The sequence below is a fragment of the Bombina bombina genome, chromosome 6, assembly GCF_027579735.1.
Source record: "Bombina bombina isolate aBomBom1 chromosome 6, aBomBom1.pri, whole genome shotgun sequence".
In the NCBI taxonomy this organism is placed as follows: domain Eukaryota; kingdom Metazoa; phylum Chordata; class Amphibia; order Anura; family Bombinatoridae; genus Bombina; species Bombina bombina.
Window position 1 is genome coordinate 1102519964 of NC_069504.1, and position 20981 is coordinate 1102540944.

Here is a 20981-nt window from a genome sequence, read left to right on the forward strand (position 1 = left end):
GAAATGCTAATTAAAACACACTGTTTCTTTAAATCTATTAAATACAAATTAACTATGCATATAACTTATCTTACAAAACCTTGAATACGTTACCAAAGTAAAAAGCAGTCGATATCCGATGTTCCTTGGTAGGAATTATTTTACCTCAGATCACCAATAAGTGTATATCGCAATCAATGAGAAGGGTAGATTCGCTTTGCTCAAGTAAAGTGGTATCTCACACCAGCGGGAACCAGTTACAAGTTTTAGCTTCAGCAGAAAATCTCTTTTTTTCTCTCCATTGCATTCACTTTTTATTTGGTTTTCCCATCACTGGTAAATTGTGGGTGGCCCTGCGGGAGCTGACCTTCCCATTGGTTATCTGGGAAGTCTAAATCGGATTGGCCCTTGGAAATTTCATTTTTAACAGCCAGAGAGAACCTTCTGGCTGTAGTTCTCGCAACATAACACCAGGTGGCAGCACAAACAGACACAGCAACATTTGAAACAGCTTAAGTCAGTATTTCTATGAAATGGTTATTAATTTTTATCATAATTTACTGCGACAACTATTCATAATATTTGTTTTGGATAAGTTATATCTTAATGAATTTTCTGATCATTTTGATATGAAACATCACATATCTAACATTATATTAAAATAACTTATATTTCATAGTTATATCACATCAAATATATATCTCATAGTCATATCACATCAAAGTAACTTCCATATTTTCATCTCACTATATTTTAAAAGATGTATGTGAAACTTTATAAACATTTATTTGTATGTTTATATGATATGACTTAATTCATTTCATGCGGCATTCCGTCTCTTTCTAAGATTGATGCTCATGACCAATGGTTGTCTGCAATAAAAATAGAAATAATTATTAGAGATGATCCAATCATTAGTATGTGTATGGTCCATAAGTATTTATTTATATTCTTAAAAACACAGAGGCTAAGTAAGATCTTTTGTGTTTTCAAAACATATATATCATTTCTATGTATATCTGAATTTATCTGTCTGAAAAATATAAGCAAAAACAGAGGTTATTACACATTTTTGACTGACTAAAACAGTTACCTCCCAAGCTTAGCAAATACCCATGTAATAATAATATAGAATTTAGACAATTTCCCAAATTTCTATATTTAATACATTCTGGGGCATGTATTTAAACAGAGAGAGAAAAAAAAATGTTTATTTGCTGTCTGCTTACGTGAACTTCCAGAGTCACACCTTAGCATTTGTCTGTGTTTTCCAAGGCCTTTATTGCTCCACATGGGGTCAATCCATGAGGAGTTGTAAGAGTCTTTAAAACAGCATATTTCCTGTTTAGCCAGCAGTGCAGATGTGTATTTAAAAATTAACACCATGTGCATAAAAGCTGTCTCTCCATGATTTTGATCAGTTCCAAAAGGGTAATTCAGACATTTCGTCTCCATATATTTGCCTGTATCCTGAAACTATGTTATATTTTAGTTCCTTGCTAAATTATACAATTGCATAATTTAACATATTGAGTGTGTGATATCTCCCAGAGATAATCCTTTGTTCTCCTTTCAGCCAAGAATGTCTCCTGTGCAATTGGAGTGGGGGAGATCTAATCCTTTGTCCTACAGACCATGTTCATATCCACAGATCTATTAAATAAAGACAAATATACCTCTATATATTATTTAATAATATTTCAAATACCTTGACAGTTTAAAATTTAAAGTGACAGTAACGGTTTTATTTTAAAACGTTTTTTGTACTTGTTATCAAGTTTATGCCTGTTTAACATGTCTGAACTACCAGATAGACTGTGTTCTGAATGTGGGGAAGCCAGAATTCCTATTCATTTAAATAAATGTGATTTATGTGACAATGACAATGATGCCCAAGATGATTCCTCAAGTGAGGGGAGTAAGCATGGTACTGCATCATTCCCTCCTTCGTCTACACGAGTCTTGCCCACTCAGGAGGCCCCTAGTACATCTAGCGCGCCAATACTCCTTACTATGCAACAATTAACGGCTGTAATGGATAATTCTGTCAAAAACATTTTAGCCAAAATGAACACTTATCAGCGTAAGCGCGACTGCTCTGTTTTAGATACTGAAGAGCATGACGACGCTGATATTAATATTTCTGAAGGGCCCCTAACTCAGTCTGATGGGGCCAGGGAGGTTTTGTCTGAGGGAGAAATTACTGATTCAGGGAACATTTCTCAACAAGCTGAACCTGATGTGATTGCATTTAAATTTAAGTTGGAACATCTCCGCATTCTGCTTAAGGAGGTATTATCCACTCTGGATGATTGTGACAAGTTGGTCATCCCAGAGAAACTATGTAAAATGGACAAGTTCCTAGAGGTGCCGGGGCTCCCAGAAGCTTTTCCTATACCCAAGCGGGTGGCGGACATTGTTAATAAAGAATGGGAAAGGCCTGGTATTCCTTTCGTCCCTCCCCCCATATTTAAAAAATTGTTTCCTATGGTCGACCCCAGAAAGGACTTATGGCAGACAGTCCCCAAGGTCGAGGGAGCGGTTTCCACTTTAAACAAACGCACCACTATACCCATAGAGGATAGTTGTGCTTTCAAAGATCCTATGGATAAAAAATTAGAAGGTTTGCTTAAAAAGATGTTTGTTCAGCAGGGTTACCTTCTACAACCAATTTCATGCATTGTCCCTGTCGCTACAGCCGCATGTTTCTGGTTCGATGAGCTGATAAAGGCGGTCGACAGTGATTCTCCTCCTTATGAGGAGATTATGGACAGAATCAATGCTCTCAAATTGGCTAATTCTTTCACCCTAGACGCCACTTTGCAATTGGCTAGGTTAGCGGCTAAGAATTCTGGGTTTGCTATTGTGGCGCGCAGAGCGCTTTGGTTGAAATCTTGGTCGGCTGATGCGTCTTCCAAGAACAAGCTACTTAACATTCCTTTCAAGGGGAAAACGCTGTTTGGCCCTGACTTGAAAGAGATTATCTCGGATATCACTGGGGGTAAGGGCCACGCCCTTCCTCAGGATCGGCCTTTCAAGGCAAAAAATAAACCTAATTTTCGTCCCTTTCGTAGAAACGGACCAGCCCAAAGTGCTACGTCCTCTAAGCAAGAGGGTAATACTTCTCAAGCCAAGCCAGCTTGGAGACCAATGCAAGGCTGGAACAAGGGAAAGCAGGCCAAGAAACCTGCCACTGCTACCAAGACAGCATGAAATGTTGGCCCCCGATCCGGGACCGGATCTGGTGGGGGGCAGACTCTCTCTCTTCGCTCAGGCTTGGGCAAGAGATGTTCTGGATCCTTGGGCGCTAGAAATAGTCTCCCAAGGTTATCTTCTGGAATTCAAGGGACTTCCCCCAAGGGGGAGGTTCCACAGGTCTCAGTTGTCTTCAGACCACATAAAAAGACAGGCATTCTTACATTGTGTAGAAGACCTGTTAAAAATGGGAGTGATTCATCCCGTTCCATTAAGAGAACAAGGGATGGGGTTCTACTCCAATCTGTTTATAGTTCCCAAAAAAGAGGGAACGTTCAGACCAATCTTAGATCTCAAGATCTTAAACAAGTTTCTCAAGGTTCCATCGTTCAAGATGGAAACCATTCGAACTATTCTTCCTTCCATCCAGGAAGGTCAATTCATGACCACGGTGGATTTAAAGGATGCGTATCTACATATTCCTATCCACAAGGAACATCATCGGTTCCTGAGGTTCGCATTCCTGGACAAACATTACCAGTTCGTGGCGCTTCCTTTCGGATTAGCCACTGCTCCAAGGATTTTCACAAAGGTACTAGGGTCCCTTCTAGCTGTGCTAAGACCAAGGGGCATTGCTGTAGTACCTTACTTGGATGACATTCTGATTCAAGCGTCGTCCCTTCCTCAAGCAAAGGCTCACACGGACATTGTCCTGGCCTTTCTCAGATCTCACGGATGGAAAGTGAACGTGGAAAAGAGTTCTCTATCTCCGTCAACAAGGGTTCCCTTCTTGGGAACAATAATAGACTCCTTAGAAATGAGGATTTTTCTGACAGAGGCCAGAAAAACAAAACTTCTAGACTCTTGTCGGATACTCCATTCCGTTCCTCTTCCTTCCATAGCTCAGTGCATGGAAGTGATCGGGTTGATGGTAGCGGCAATGGACATAGTTCCTTTTGCACGCATTCATCTAAGACCATTACAACTGTGCATGCTCAGTCAGTGGAATGGGGACTATACAGACTTGTCTCCGAAGATACAAGTAAATCAGAGGACCAGAGACTCACTCCGTTGGTGGCTGTCCCTGGACAACCTGTCACGAGGGATGACATTCCGCAGACCAGAGTGGGTCATTGTCACGACCGACGCCAGTCTGATGGGCTGGGGCGCGGTCTGGGGATCCCTGAAAGCTCAGGGTCTTTGGTCTCGGGAAGAATCTCTTCTACCGATAAATATTCTGGAACTGAGAGCGATATTCAATGCTCTCAAGGCTTGGCCTCAGCTAGCGAGGGCCAAGTTCATACGGTTTCAATCAGACAACATGACAACTGTTGCGTACATCAACCATCAGGGGGGAACAAGGAGTTCCCTGGCGATGGAAGAAGTGACCAAAATCATTCTATGGGCGGAGTCTCACTCCTGCCACCTGTCTGCTATCCACATCCCAGGAGTGGAAAATTGGGAAGCGGATTTTCTGAGTCGTCAGACATTGCATCCGGGGGAGTGGGAACTCCATCCGGAAATCTTTGCCCAAGTCACTCAGCTGTGGGGCATTCCAGACATGGATCTGATGGCCTCTCGTCAGAACTTCAAAGTTCCTTGCTACGGGTCCAGATCCAGGGATCCCAAGGCGGCTCTAGTGGATGCACTAGTAGCACCTTGGACCTTCAAACTAGCTTATGTGTTCCCGCCGTTTCCTCTCATCCCCAGGCTGGTAGCCAGGATCAATCAGGAGAGGGCGTCGGTGATCTTGATAGCTCCTGCGTGGCCACGCAGGACTTGGTACGCAGATCTGGTGAATATGTCATCGGCTCCTCCTTGGAAGCTACCTTTGAGACGAGACCTTCTTGTTCAGGGTCCGTTCGAACATCCGAATCTGGTTTCACTCCAGCTGACTGCTTGGAGATTGAACGCTTGATCTTATCGAAGCGAGGATTCTCAGATTCTGTTATCGATACTCTTGTTCAGGCCAGAAAGCCTGTAACTAGAAAGATTTACCACAAAATTTGGAAAAAATATATCTGTTGGTGTGAATCTAAAGGATTCCCTTGGGACAAGGTTAAGATTCCTAGGATTCTATCCTTCCTTCAAGAAGGATTGGAAAAAGGATTATCTGCAAGTTCCCTGAAGGGACAGATTTCTGCCTTGTCTGTGTTACTTCACAAAAAGCTGGCCGCTGTGCCAGATGTTCAAGCCTTTGTTCAGGCTCTGGTTAGAATTAAGCCTGTTTACAAACCTTTGACTCCTCCTTGGAGTCTCAATTTAGTTCTTTCAGTTCTTCAGGGGGGTTCCGTTTGAACCCTTGCATTCCGTTGATATTAAGTTATTATCTTGGAAAGTTTTGTTTTTAGTTGCAATTTCTTCTGCTAGAAGAGTTTCAGAATTATCTGCTCTGCAGTGTTCTCCTCCTTATCTGGTGTTCCATGCAGATAAGGTGGTTTTACGTACTAAACCTGGTTTTCTTCCAAAAGTTGTTTCTAACAAAAACATTAACCAGGAGATTATCGTACCTTCTCTGTGTCCGAAACCAGTTTCAAAGAAGGAACGTTTGTTGCACAATTTGGATGTTGTTCGTGCTCTAAAATTCTATTTAGATGCTACAAAGGATTTTAGACAAACATCTTCCTTGTTTGTTGTTTATTCCGGTAAAAGGAGAGGTCAAAAAGCAACTTCTACCTCTCTCTCTTTTTGGATTAAAAGCATCATCAGATTGGCTTACGAGACTGCCGGACGGCAGCCTCCCGAAAGAATCACAGCTCATTCCACTAGGGCTGTGGCTTCCACATGGGCCTTCAAGAACGAGGCTTCTGTTGATCAGATATGTAGGGCAGCGACTTGGTCTTCACTGCACACTTTTACCAAATTTTACAAGTTTGATACTTTTGCTTCTTCTGAGGCTATTTTTGGGAGAAAGGTTTTGCAAGCCGTGGTGCCTTCCATTTAGGTGACCTGATTTGCTCCCTCCCTTCATCCGTGTCCTAAAGCTTTGGTATTGGTTCCCACAAGTAAGGATGACGCCGTGGACCGGACACACCTATGTTGGAGAAAACAGAATTTATGTTTACCTGATAAATTACTTTCTCCAACGGTGTGTCCGGTCCACGGCCCGCCCTGGTTTTTTTAATCAGGTCTGATAATTTATTTTCTTTAACTACAGTCACCACGGTACCATATGGTTTCTCCTATGCAAATATTCCTCCTTAACGTCGGTCGAATGACTGGGGTAGGCGGAGCCTAGGAGGGATCATGTGACCAGCTTTGCTGGGCTCTTTGCCATTTCCTGTTGGGGAAGAGAATATCCCACAAGTAAGGATGACGCCGTGGACCGGACACACCGTTGGAGAAAGTAATTTATCAGGTAAACATAAATTCTGTTTTTTATATTAAGTCAAATCCTAATGCACTCTCGTAACCTTTGCACCTCAAAATGTCATGGTTTAGAAACTAGATAAAGGTTGGTGTCCTATTGGTGCACAAATGAGATTCCCTAGCACTTACACTTATCTGCTCCCAAAAACAGATATATTCAGGAAATAAGACAAATGAAATACAATGTAGTGTAAGTGCGCTCACAGCAGCGGGAATATGGAAATATTTAAAAATTAATGGTTAAAAATGTTTAACAATTAATATTAATCAAGATATAAAAAAATATTAAAAATTAAAAATGTTTAATAATTCATATTAATCAAGAGTTATCTCATTGGTAGATGAAAATGATACAGTAAATATGGAAATAAGGGTTAATATTATAACTATTTATTGTTTAAAACATACACTCTTAGTATTATGATTCTGTGACCGGTCACAAGTTTAAATTCTAAAAACTATCTGTCTACAATCGACCTTAAAAAAGCCTTAAAAGTACAAAATACATCTATGTACAGATCAGGTTAAATGAAAACTTTTGCTGGTTTGCCCAGTTTTAAATAGCTAGCAACAGGAGTTTGGTATAAATTATAGTAGTGCACCAATACCAGATTCAAAATGAGATTCAAAACGAAATGTCAATTTTCTTATTCCATATATTGTCTATATGTTAAAGAAATCTGCATAATGTATTGCACAAATATCCACAAATGGGTAAATTCTGGATAGAGAGTATCAGTTTCAGTGATATATGTAACACTTTGCTCTCCGGTGTGGTCCCTTAAGGTTTTCAATGTGTTAAAGAAAATGTCAGTTTTACCAAACTTAGTGGCATATAACGTTGAGCTGGAGTCACCAATATAGGGTGTCAATGTTAGTGATATTTGTAACACTTACTCTCCAGTATACTGTCTTAAAATCTTTGTATTTAATGTGTAAACACTCAACACCCACTCAACACCCACTCAACAGGAACAGGAAGTAGAGGTTAACAGGAACAGGAAGTAGAGGTTATTTTTTGGCGCCAAAACAGCACTGGCACTTATTGGCCAGTAATAGCTATAAAGGAGCTACCATGCTAAATCCATCTATAGTCTTGATAAAGGCCCAGGTCTTAGGGCCGAAACGCGTTGACATATATGGTAAGTTTCTTTTCAATTACTGACTAAGTTTGAATAGCAGTTTTGCACTATGTTATATTTGTTTTATTACAGGTATATCTTTGAATGAATTGATCCCTGAGACATAGGATCCATTTCTGTATTTTTTCATCGTTTACACACAGGAATAACTTTTTAGAAGCATCTCTTCACATCTTGTATTCACATAAGGGTCACTTTATAAGTGTGTTATTCACTTTAACACAACCTAAATATTCATTTGGATTATTTTTTCACATTTTTTCCTTTTTCTTTTTTCATTTTTGTGTACACACATTTTTGATTATTCACACCCACTTCATCACATCATCTTTTCAGGATTTTTTGGATATTCACAATAATTTTTGAAATTTGATTTGAAAACCACTACGTTTTTCTTTTTTACACACTTCATCATTTCACCGTTTATCGAGGGATATATAAGGATAACTGTTTAAAATAGAATCTTCATATTGGACATTCACTCTCTGGAAAGAATTTAAAGTTTGGGACCTACATATTTATGGACACCTACTCAGTAAATTGATGTTTTTATATATTTATATTTTTTATCCAACCATCAACAGCTGTTTTATTGTAATTTATTCTGTGATTAAGATTGTATATTGTTGTGGTTTTTAACCACAATTGTATTGTTTTTTATATAGATATATGCATATTTTATTGTTAATTTTAAGTGGATCCACTTTTGTATCTTGTTTGTATATTTTAGCTATAAGTAGCTTATAAAATATTTTATATACCCCTATAGAATTTCAATATATTTTTTATTTAAATAATCTTGTCACTACTAGTGTCTTAGCCTTTTAGGAGGCGCTCTGTGTATTTATTTTTAGCACTACATTTACCTTTTTGGGGGCGCTGGTACCCACAATACTAGGAGCTACAGACACAAGGTTGAGCGCTGTCAGATTTTAACAGATTTTTAAAAGTTTTCATTTTACCTGATCTGTACATAGATGTATTTTGTACTTTTAAGGCATTTTTAAGGTCGATTGTAGACAGAGAGTTTTTAGAATTTAAACTTGTGACCGGTCACAGAATCATAATACTAAGAGTGTATGTTTTAAACAATAAATAGTTATAATATTAACCCTTATTTCCATATTTACTGTATCATTTTCATCTACCAATGAGATAACTCTTGATTAATATGAATTATTAAACATTTTTAATTTTTAATATTTTTTTATATCTTGATTAATATTAATTGTTAAACATTTTTAACCATTAATTTTTAAATATTTCCATATTCCCGCTGCTGTGAGCGCACTTACACTACATTGTATTTTAATGGTTTAGAAACTATCCTGAGTGTAACATATATACTAATAAGCCAAAATACATATTCATGTTCCTTTATGTATAAAAGGGTCACTAGAGTGTGCAGCTGATGCGTGTGTAGAATATAGCAGTGTTAAATCTCAGATTGTTAAATGTCTTTTTAAAAGGATGTGAAACCCTCCCAAAAATATGTTGTGATTTCCAATTTACTTCTATTATATAAAAAAAATTCCCCAAGATATTCTTTGTTGAAGAGATACCTACAGTAGGTAGGTGACTGGAGCACTACATGACAGGAAATAGGTCTGTCCTCTAGTGCTCTTACAAATGGATAACATTCTTGCAAAACTTCTACCATAAAGTGCTCCAGTCACGTGCACGCCCCTGAGCTCACATTCCTGCTTTTCAACAAAAGATTCAAAGATAATTAAATAAGAAATTAGAAAGTTGTTTAAAACTCTATGCTCTTTGTGACTTATGAAAGAAACATTTTGGGTTTCATGTCTCTGTAAAACAAGTATTTATGGCTACTGTAGCACATTCTGAATATTATATATCAAAACCTTGTTTTCTATATCTGATTTGCAGATCATCTCACAACCAGTTTCTTTGACCAGAGCAATGTATGTGGCACAGGAGCTGTGACGGATAATAACCAGCGTGTTCTTAGGATACCGCCGGATAATAACCAGCGTGTTCTTAGGATACCGCCGGATAATAACTAGCGTGTTCTTAGGATACCGCCAAATAATAACCAGCGTGTTCTTAGGATACCGCCGGATAATAACCAGCGTGTTCTTAGGATACCGCAGCCTACTCTATGCCAGGAAGGATGCAAAACATAACAGGATCCAGCGCTTCGGAGGACGATCCCTTTGACTTCCTTTTTAAGATTATTCTCATTGGAGACTCAAATGTTGGTAAAACTTGCGTGGTTCATCGGTTTCATTCTGGGAATTTCTCTGATAAACAACAAAACACTATCGGGGTGGATTTCACTGTAAGGTCTCTGAATATTGAAGGGAAGAAAGTGAAGGTAACTAAACTACCTATTTATATATCATTTATGTATTTTCTTTTTGTTAACAAATATAACTCAAAAAGAAGCATCCAAATATTAATATCCAATCAGTGCTTTGCGGTGTCTCTATAAATCTGTCAACCTAGTTTAAAAGAAGCTTATATGTTGTGTATTTGTTATCTTATTGTAATATTCTTAAACAAAGATTATTTAAGAATAGAATCTGTTTTTTTTTTTAGACCATTGTGATTTTCAAAACAGACGATTATCTTGTACATGTGTAAAACACTCTGAAATAGAGACATTTTAGAGATCTATTAACATGCATGGTATCATTTAATTTAGGCTTCATACAGTGGACATGGGGCTGCCAGGTGTCCAGTATTCAACTGGACAGTCCAGTATTTTAGCAGGCTGTCCAGGAAAATCTGTACAAAAATCTTGGACACTTAATGGGACACCCTACTCTATAATTTTAATTGTTTTAAAAGATAGATAATCCCTTTATTACCCATTCCCCAGTTTTGCATAACCAACACTGTTATATTAATATTCTTTTTACTGCTGTGATTACCTTGTTTATAAGCCTCTGCAGACTGCCCCCTTATCTTAATTCTTTTGACAGACTTGCATTTTAGCCAATCAGTGCAGACTCATACATAACTCCATGGGAGCGAGCACAGTTATCTATATGACACACATGAACTAACAGTGCATAACTGGGAAAAACTTTCAAAATGCCCTGAGATAAGAGTCAGTTCAACGGCTTACAAATTAGCATATGAGCCTACCTAGGTTTAGCTTTCAACAAAAAATACCAAGCAAATGTGATGATAAAATGAAATGGAAACTTGTTTAAAATTACATGCCCTATCTGAATCACGAAAGTTTAATTTTGACTAGACAGTCCCTTTAAAAGTCCAGTATTTTTAAAGTACCATGTGCCAGCTAAATATGGCCCAAAAATAAGTAATACTATGCATTTTCTATTATATGTGTTACAAGCAGCCAATGTGGGTGTTAAACCATTGCTGTGTGTATGTGCTCATGGCAGTCCAGGGGTTCAAATCACTATTGTATATGTGTGTTACTGACAACCAAGGGGATACAATGACTGATCAGCTTATATATATATATATAGTCCTTAAAGAGACACTGAACCCAATTTTTTTATTTAGTGATTCAGATAGAGCATGACATTTTAAGCAACTTTCTAATTTACTCCTATTATCAAATTTTCTTCATTCTCCTGGTATCTTTATTTGAAATGCAAAAATGTAAGTTTAGATGCCAGCCCATTTTTGGTGAACAACCTGGATTGTCCTTGCTGATTGGTGGATAAATTAATCCACCAATAAAAAAGTGCTGTCCAGAGACCTAAACCAAAAAAAAAAAAAAAAAAGCTAAGATGCCTTCTTTTTCAAATAAAGATAGCAAGAGAACTAAGAACATTTGATAATAGGAGTAAATTAGAAAGTTGCTTAAAATTGCACGCTCTGTCTGAAGAAGAAATTTGGATTCAGTGTCCCTTTAAGTACAGTCCCTTAAAAAGAAAAAGGATTTTCAAAGGCAGATAATATTAACCCATTAAGGACACGGCCATTTTTCAATTTCTTTCCCTGAAGGACCAGGGCTTTTTTTAAATTTCTGCAGTGTTTATGTTTAGCTGTAATTTTCCTCTTACTCATTTACTGTACCTACACATATTATATACCGTTTTTCTCGCCATTAAATGGACTTTCTAAAGATACCATTATTTTTATCATATCTTATCATTTACTTTAAAAAAATGATAAAATATGAGGAAAAAATGGAAAAAAAACACACTTTTTCTAACTTTGACCCCCACAATCTGTTACACATCTACAACCACCAAAAAACACCCATGCTAAATAGTTTCTAAATTTTGTCCTGAGTTTAGAAATACCCAATGTTTACATGTTCTTTGTTTTTTTTTGTAAGTTATAGGGCCATAAATACAAGTAGCACTTTGCTATTTCCAAACCACTTTTTTTTCAAAATTAGCGCTAGTTACATTGGAACACTGATATCTTTCAGGAATCCCTGAATATCCCTTTACATGTATATATTTTTTTTTAGAAGACATCCCAAAGTATTGATGTAGGCCCATTTTGGTATATTTCATGCCACCATTTCACCACCAAATGCGATCAAATAAAAAAAAATGTTCACTTTTTCCCAAATATTTTCACAAACTTTAGGTTCCTCACTGAAATTATTTACAAACAACTTGTGCAATTATGGCATAAATGGTTGTAAATGCTTCTCTGGGATCCCCTTTGTTCAGAAATAGCAGACATATATGACTTTGGCGTTGCTTTTTGGTAATTAGAAGGCCACTAAATGCCACTGCGCATCACACGTGTATTATGCCCAGCAGTGAAGGGGTTAATTAGGGAGCATGTAGGGAGCGTCTAGGGTTAATTTTAGCTTTAGTGTAGTGTAGTAGACAACCCCAAGTATTGATCTAGGCCCATCTTGGTATATTTCATGCTACCATTTCACCGCTAAATGCGATTAAATTAAAAAAAACGTAAAATTTTTCACAATTTTAGGTTTCTCACTGAAATTATTTACAAACAACTTTTGCAAGCATGGCATAAATGATTGTAAATACTTCTCTGGGATCCCCTTTGTTCAGAAACAGCAGACATATATGGCTTTGGCGTTGCTTTTTGGTAATTATAAGACCGCTAAATGCCGCTGCGCACCACACGTGTATTATGCCCAGCAGTGCAGGGGTTAATTAGGTCATTTGTAGGGAGCGTGCAGGGTTAATTTTAGCTTTAGCGTAGAGATCAGCCTCCCACCTGACACATCCCACCCCCTGATCCCTCCCAAACAGCTCCCTTCCCTCCCCCACCCCACAATTGCCCCCGCCATCTTAAGTACTGGCAGAAAGTCTGCCAGTACTAAAATAAAAGGTGTATTTAAAAAAAAAAAAAAAAATTGTATAGCATATTTACATATGCAGCTGTGTAGGATCCCCCCTTAGCCCCCAACCTCCCTGATCCCCCCCAAACAGCTCTCTACCCTCCACCTCTAACTTACTGGGAGCCATCTTGGGTACTGGCAGCTGTCTGCCAGTACCCAGTTTGCAAATAAAAATGTATTTTTTTTTATTTATTTTCCTTTTTTCTGTAGTGTAGTGTAGCTTCCCCCCCCCACCAATCCCCCACCCGCTCCCAGATCCCTTAGATTAACTTTTATTAGGGATTTTATCCCCCCTTACTGCCACTTCTGTACAATGTCTTTTTCCGTAGTGAAGCGGTTCCCACCCGCTCCCTCCCCGTGCACGTGCCCGCCCGCCGCCCCCCGTGCACGCGCGCGCTCCGGTGCGCACTCCCGACAACCCCGCCCGCGATCCCGCCCTCCTCTCTCTTCAGCCTTTCATCGATGGCCGCCCACCCGCCTCCCACGTCAGCTCCCACCCACCAACGATTGCGGCCATCGATGCCGGTGCAGAGAGGGCCACAGAGTGGCTCTCTCTGCATCGGATGGGGGAAAAATGTTATTGCAGGATGCCTCGATATCGAGGCATCACTGCAATAACTGTAAAGCGGCTGGAAGCGATCAGGATCGCTTCCAGCCGCTTTAATCCCCAAAGTCGTACAGGGTACGTCGCTGGTCTTTAAAGACCAGGTTGTGTGCGACGTACCCTGTACGACTCGTGTCATTAAGGGGTTAAACCAGTTAAACAAGAGAAGTTATCAATCATCTTCTCTCTATTATAGGCAAGTTTCTAGTATCCCTACTCAGAAGGTTCTATTTCTGTGATCTCCAGTGAGATTTATAAAACAAACAGCCAAAACTTGAATAAAGGAAGAAAAAAAAAACGAAGAAAGGAGGGGGCAGGAAGAAAGAAGATAAGAAAAGAAATGAACTGTCATCATAAAAAGAAATGGCAACAATAGTGTAGAACAAAGAGATTAAAGGGACAGTCTAGTCAAAATTAAACTTTCATTATTCAGATAGGACATGTAATTTTAATCAACTTTCCAATTTACTTTTATCATCAAATTTGCTTTTTTCTCTTGGTATTCTTAGTTTAAACTAAACCTAGGTAGGCTCATATGCTAATTTCTAAGCCTTTGAGGGCTGCCTCTTATCACATGCTTTTTAACACAAAGAGACAGAAAGTACACGTGGGCCATATAGATAACACTGTGTTGAGGCACAGAAAGTTATTTAAGATCTAGCACAACACAATGCTAACTGCAAGACAATAGATAATAAACAGTAACAGTCATGTGATCAGGGGGCTGGAAGAAGGTTCCTAGATACAAGGTAATCACAGAGGTAAAAAGTATATTAAAGGGACAGTCCAGTCAAAAGAAACTTTCATGATTCAGATACAGGATGTAATTTTAAACAACTTTCCAATTTACTTCCATTAGAAAAAATATGCACAGTCTTTTATATTTACACTTTTTGAGTCACCAGCTCCTACTGAGCATGTGCAGGAATTCTCAGACTATACGTATATGCATTTGTGATTGGCTGATGGCTGTCACATGGTACAGGGGGAGTGGAAATATACATAACTTTGAAATTTGTTAGAAAAAAATCTACTACTGATTTGAAATTCAGACTAAGTGCTATTGCATTGTCTTGTTATCTTGCATTTGTTGATGCAAATCTACTGTATTTACTGGTCCTTTAATATAACAGTGTTGGTTGTGCAAAACTGGGGAATGGGCAATAAAAGGATTATCTATCTTTTAAAACAATAACAATTCTATGGTAGACTATCCCTTTAAGAGATACCTGTGTTCCAACAAAACAGCAAGCCCGTGAAATTAGCGAACATCCTGTGACGTGGCATCAGCTTTTTCACAAAGTTTGACCTTAATGCGCATGCGTGCTAGCGTCATGGCATTCATGGCCGAATAATACGGGTGACATTTTCACTTTAGGTTTATCGCATTGTTATAGCATTTTTCAGAATCCAGTAAGTTAACATAAGTTTGCACCTCTGGCCTAAGTGGCGATTGGGGTCTCACTGAGACAAAGTTAACAAAGGTGATTATAATACATAGGGTCACCCCTCATAGAACAGTCACTGCCTGGGTGAATTTTTAACATCCAGTTATATACTGCTTGTTTTAATACTGGTCTCGAGGAATTGAAAATTGAAGCAGTGAGGTGTGCGGCCAGGAATGCCATGACACTGGCACGCATGCGCATTAAGGTCAAACTTTGTCAAACAGCTGATGCCACGTCACAGGATGTGACATGGTTCGCTAATTTCATGGGTTTGCTGTTTTCTCGGAACACCTGCAAGTGCACTGCAAAAAATAAGGGGAAGGAAATGTCAAATTACTAAAGGGGTCCCCAAAAGTGTTTATCCACATAAAAAGGACATGAAACCCAAACATTTTATTTTGTGATTCAGAAAGAACATACAATCTTACAATAGTTTCCAATTTACTTTTATCAAATTTGCTTCATTCCCATTATATTCTGTGTTAAAGATATCCCTAAGAAGGTGTCTGGAACACTAAGTAGCAGGAAATAGTGCTGCCACCTAGTGCTCTTGCAAATGGATAACATTCTTGTATAGTGCTCCAGCTCATGCTCCCAAGCTTACGTCCCTGCTTTTCAACAAAAGATGCCAAGAGAAGGAAGAAAAACTGATTATAGAACTAAATTATAAAGATATTTAAAATTGCATTCTCCATATGAATCATGAAAGAAAAATGTTGGTTTTCACATCCCTTTAATGTCCCGATGCCCACACGAATCATTCTTGTCCTATATTCAAACTACAGGTAGCCCTCAGTTTACACCAGGGTTAGGTTCCAGAAGGAATGGTTGTAAATCGAAACCGTTGTAAATTGAAACCCAGTTTATAATGTAAGTCAATGGGAAGTGAGGGAGATAGGTTCCAGGCCCCTCTCAAAATTGTCATAAGTAACACCTAATATATTATTTTTAAAGCTTTGAAATGAAGACTTTAAATGCTAAACAGCATTATAAACATAATAAAATAATCACACAACACAGAATATATAATCAAACTAAGTTAAATGAACAAAAACATTTGCTAAACAGCATTATAAACCTAATAAAATAATCACACAACACAGATTTCACTTGCATTTTTCTGCAAACAGTTTCTATGCATTCCAATCTGGACTGATGTATAGACAGGAAGATCTTGTTCCTTTGAAATCTGCTCGATAGTTCAGGTCTGGTTAAACTGATTAATTTCAGCTTGCTTGGCTTTGCTGCAACACAAGCGAACAGCTCCACCTACTGTTTTTTTTTAATAAATGCACTGCTTCTCAATACTTTTGAATAGCAGTCACATGACTGGAAAAAAAGGTTGTTATTCTGAAACGGTGTAAATTGAACCGTTGTAAAACGAGGGCCACCTGTACTTCTATTCTCCATACGCTTCCTATCCTCCCAAATGATCTGTTCCTCCCATGTAGCTATATATTCATCCCTCTTATCCAAAAAGTTAGAGGAAAGGTCAGACTAAACCTATCTGTTTTCCAAGACTTGGCATTATAAGTTTTTACTGGCATACATAATAATGCCACTGCTTTATGAGACTTTTTTAGATAGTCCTACCAGAGGGATATGTAATAATGCTTGTTCGGGGGTGAGGACCATTTCCCTATCATATAATTCGCTAATCAATTTAGATGTTGCATCCCAAATCCATTCGACCATTGGGCATGTCCACCACATATTGAAGAAGGAGCCCCCCTTTGTAAAACCTCTAAAACAATGAGAAGAAACTTGACACTCTTTATTTTCCATGAAATGCCTTAATCTTAACTGCTGGGGATACCACCTATGAACTACTCTAATATATTTTCCCTTTAATTTAGCACTACGTGTAAATGCTGATCCCCTTTATATATCATCAGCCCAATCCGTCATTGACCTTGACATTTTTGTATCTTCTTCCCACCTAAATATCTGCAATACTGTACAAACCTTTCTTAGCCCAAACACTAGCAACATCTCTCCCAACAGAAGAAGCAAGGGTGATCAGGAGTGGCTGGCGAGCCCCTACCCAGAATAAATATCTAACCGTACCCAAGCTAAATTATCATCCTTATGCCATAGCGCCGCCTTCGACATCCTAGCCGAGTAATAATAAGCCTCAAGATCAGATCCTCCCCAAACCTTCTGAAGTTGAAATTAAGAGTCAATAATTTCTGGTAAATGAACTCTTAAGGCTTCACACTTATCAATATCCATTTTATATCACGCTAATTCTTCAAATCTTCCCAGTATCGGATATAATGGCAAAAATTACAAAAGGGGCTTAGTTATCATTAGAATCACATTATCTGCAAATAAGGCGAGTTTATGCTTAATATCTCCGCCTGAATGCCTGCTACATCAGGATGAAGTCTCATAAAAGAGGCTAGGAGTTTGATACTTAAGGCAAATAATAAGGGAGATAAGTAACATCCCTACTTAGTTCAATTTTTAATCTGAATAGTCTTATACCTGTACCCTGCTACTTTGATAAAAGCTGTAGGTGTTGTATACATAGACATTATTGCATTAGGAAAAGAATCATTAATCCCAAATTTTTCAAAAACTTTTATCATATAATCCCAGGACACTCCATTGAATGCCTTCTCTGCATCCAGGAATAGGGACTGAGAATGTATTTTGATTGTAGCATAGTTAATCAGATCTTTTATCAGTCTTTTATCTTTTTATTAGACATTATCTGGGGCTTCCCTATTCTTAATAAATCCAGTCTGATCAGGAGAGACTTATATAAGGGTTCAATCTAGTTGTCAAACTTTTAGTAAACAATTGTATATCCTGATTAATATGAGAAATTGGTAGACTTGTGCGCGGTGGAAACGTTTGCTTTGGTTAGTTTCGGACCAATTCGATTTTTTCGAATTAAGTTTTTGGATCAATTCTAATTCGGATATATTCGAATGTATTCGTTTTGGATTCATTCGGAATCGAATAAATTTGGATTTATTCGGTTCGGATTCGATTCTTAAATTCGGAAGTTCAGTATGTGTTAGGTGGGATGTGCTGTGTATTAGACTAGTATTATGTACTGTATATTAGGTGTAACCCATCTGAATCAACATAAGTACCAACCTCACAGGTACCAGCTACACAATATGCACAGAACTAGCAGAGGTATATAACCTAATATACAGTACATGAAAAAAGTGTAATACACAGCACATCCCACCTAAGTACCAACCTCACAGGTACCAGCTTCATAATATGCCCTGCACAGAGCTAGCAGAGTGATATAACCTAATATACTGTACAATACTAGTGTAATTGTGATTAGTCCATGGCTATTCGAATGTAACAAATAAATCCAAACTAATTCAAATTTATTTGTTACAAATGCATTCGGATTAGTTTAGTTTGGTTGCTAGGTTAATTCAGAAATTCGAATCGATCCAAAGCTCTGAATTTGACAAATTCATCCGAATTTCGATTCGGAACGAAACGCACATGTCTACAAATTGGTCTATAATTTTTACAGTGGCATTTGTCTTTACAGGGTTTGGGTCATACTGTCATCTTAGCCACTTGTGGGATATTACCCCCTTCCATAATAATATAATTAAATTATTGTAATTTTTTATACAATTATTGTATAGTGCATTGTTATTCCTTCAATAAAGGATACAAAGAGAATAAAACAAATTGATAATAGAAATACATTGGAAAGTTGTTTAAAAAATGTATGCTCTGTCTGAATCACAAAAGAAAAAATGGGTTCCATGTCCCTTTAAGGATGCTATTGCTTCATGTGTAACAAGTTTGCTAACTCTTCCTTTTTTAGTTTTAAGGTTTTAGCTATCCTAGGGGTACAGGAGTCATAATGTTGCCTTTGTAATTATTCAATTTCTGACTGAAATTGTGTGATAAGATTATGCCTGATTATAGTAGCTTCAGCCCCCTCCTAGATTACGATGCCCTTAAGATATGCTTTCAGTACCCCCATAAATATAGAGGGTTTTCAGTGGAATTATTACTTTCTGACAAAAACTGTATATGTTCTGTAAGTTTTTGGCAGATTGCTCCATCTCTCAGTATAGATGGATTTAGGGCCCAAGATCTGGTCCTCGAGGGATTAAAAAAAAAAACTTAATGAAAGTTCTACCATTAAGTGGTCTGACCATGTGCTTTGAATAATAGTAGCAGATGATACTAAGGGCATTAATATCTGACTGAGGAGTGCATAATCAATCCATGAATAAGAAACATGAACTGATAAAAAGAAAGTATATTATCCCAATCTCCTAAAATCTTCTTGGATTGGGTGTCTGAAGAAGAAGATGTAGTAGGAGATCTATTTTATCATCCACAATTAAACTGAAGTCACCTGCTAAAATGACCTTATATCTCTTCCAATTAGTCAGTAGCTTACTAAGTCTGGAGATAAACGTAGAACAATCATCATTTGGGGCATATGTATCTCAGTGTTGCATAAACTTATAAATCTGCCCTTCTTGTCCCTAACCACCTCCTCCATATAATACAAGGGATGGGTGTTGAATGGATATTGGAAAACACTTGCAGTAAATAAAATGTTAATTTGTTTTAAAATGTTTAGACTTGGCTGATATGTTATTCTTTATCAATACAACAGAAAATGTCTTGGAATTACAAGAATGTAGTTAGTTACAAAGAAACAAAATATTTGTCTCCCCTAAACTATTTATTTATTTATTTATTTATTTTCTGAGAACTACAAGGAATGAAGCAGATTATTGCACCCTGTCTGTAAAATTTATTTAAAGACTATTTATGGTTTACACAGGTGCAGGTGTGGGACACAGCTGGTCAGGAAAGATTCCGCACAATTACTCAGAGTTACTATCGCAGCGCACATGGAGCCATCATCGCTTATGATATAACTCGGCGTCAGACATTTGAATCTATTCCTCACTGGATCCATGAAGCAGAGAAATATGGAGCAGCCAATTTGATGCTGATGTTGATTGGTAGGTGAGGTTGTGTGGTGGTCAAATGAACAAGGAGGAACAGGATAAGTGATCAGACACGCACAGAAAGATCCATATTACAAATCTCAAAAGCTTTATTGTAGCAATTTACAATCACACAGAGAGTGTCATAACAAATAATGATCCCCATCATATTAGTTTCAGCAAATGTTTTTGTAAATCACATGATATTAGTAACCAGGGTGGACTTAGACCAAACAGGGAAGGGCCCCCACTATCTCAAACAGACCCAAAATTATGCAAATGAACATTTGTAGCCTCCCTGCTCCCACCAGGCCCCCCAACCTCCAGGGCCAGGACCCCCAATGTCAAGGGCCTTAGACAAGGCCCCCAACCTTCAGGGACAGACTCCACACTCCATGACCCTCAAAGCGATAGACCACATCCATGCACAAGGCCCCCACTAAACCAGTAAAGTACAGTTAGCTGCTGTTCTCACTTAATACAATAACCATGATGTTTTACCAGATATTGACATATTAACTCACATATTAACTGGCAAATTAACACCATCCTGTTCCAAGAGTTCTGCTTTATTTGCAAATGCTCTTGTAAAAAAAAGAATGAAAAAAGTGACATTTTGATCCTGTTCTTTAACACACCCATAAAAGGGGTACATTTATCAAGCAGCAGATGCCGCTTATTCCACGCGTGCCTTCTTGCTCGCCAGAAACAGGAGTTAAAAAGCAGCAGTCTTAAGACCGCTGCTCCTTAACGCGTCTGCCATCTCTGAGGTGGCGGACTGCAATCATCCCGATCAGATACGATCAGGATAATTGACATCCCCTGCTAGCAGCCGATTGGCCGCGAATATGCAGGGTGCGGCATTGCACAAGCATTTCTTGTGAAATGCTTGTGCAATGATAAATGCCGCCAGTGTAAGCTGTCAACATTTAGTGATGTTGGGTAGGCATGATTCGCTACAGCGAATCATGTCCGCCCGACATTTGATAAATCGGCCCCAAA

The 20981-nt window shown here is 38.2% G+C and overlaps 1 protein-coding gene across 1 annotated transcript in view; it reads left to right on the top strand.

Moving 5' to 3' along the window:
• RAB19 (RAB19, member RAS oncogene family) overlaps positions 1-20981 on the top strand; it is a 100003-nt gene that overhangs the window by 70813 nt on the left and 8209 nt on the right. The window contains exons 5-6 of the mRNA XM_053719033.1: positions 9576-10023; positions 19811-19994. Coding sequence (XP_053575008.1) covers positions 9808-10023; positions 19811-19994 — 400 coding nt within the window. The 5' untranslated portion in view covers positions 9576-9807. The remainder of the gene's footprint in view (positions 1-9575; positions 10024-19810; positions 19995-20981) is intronic.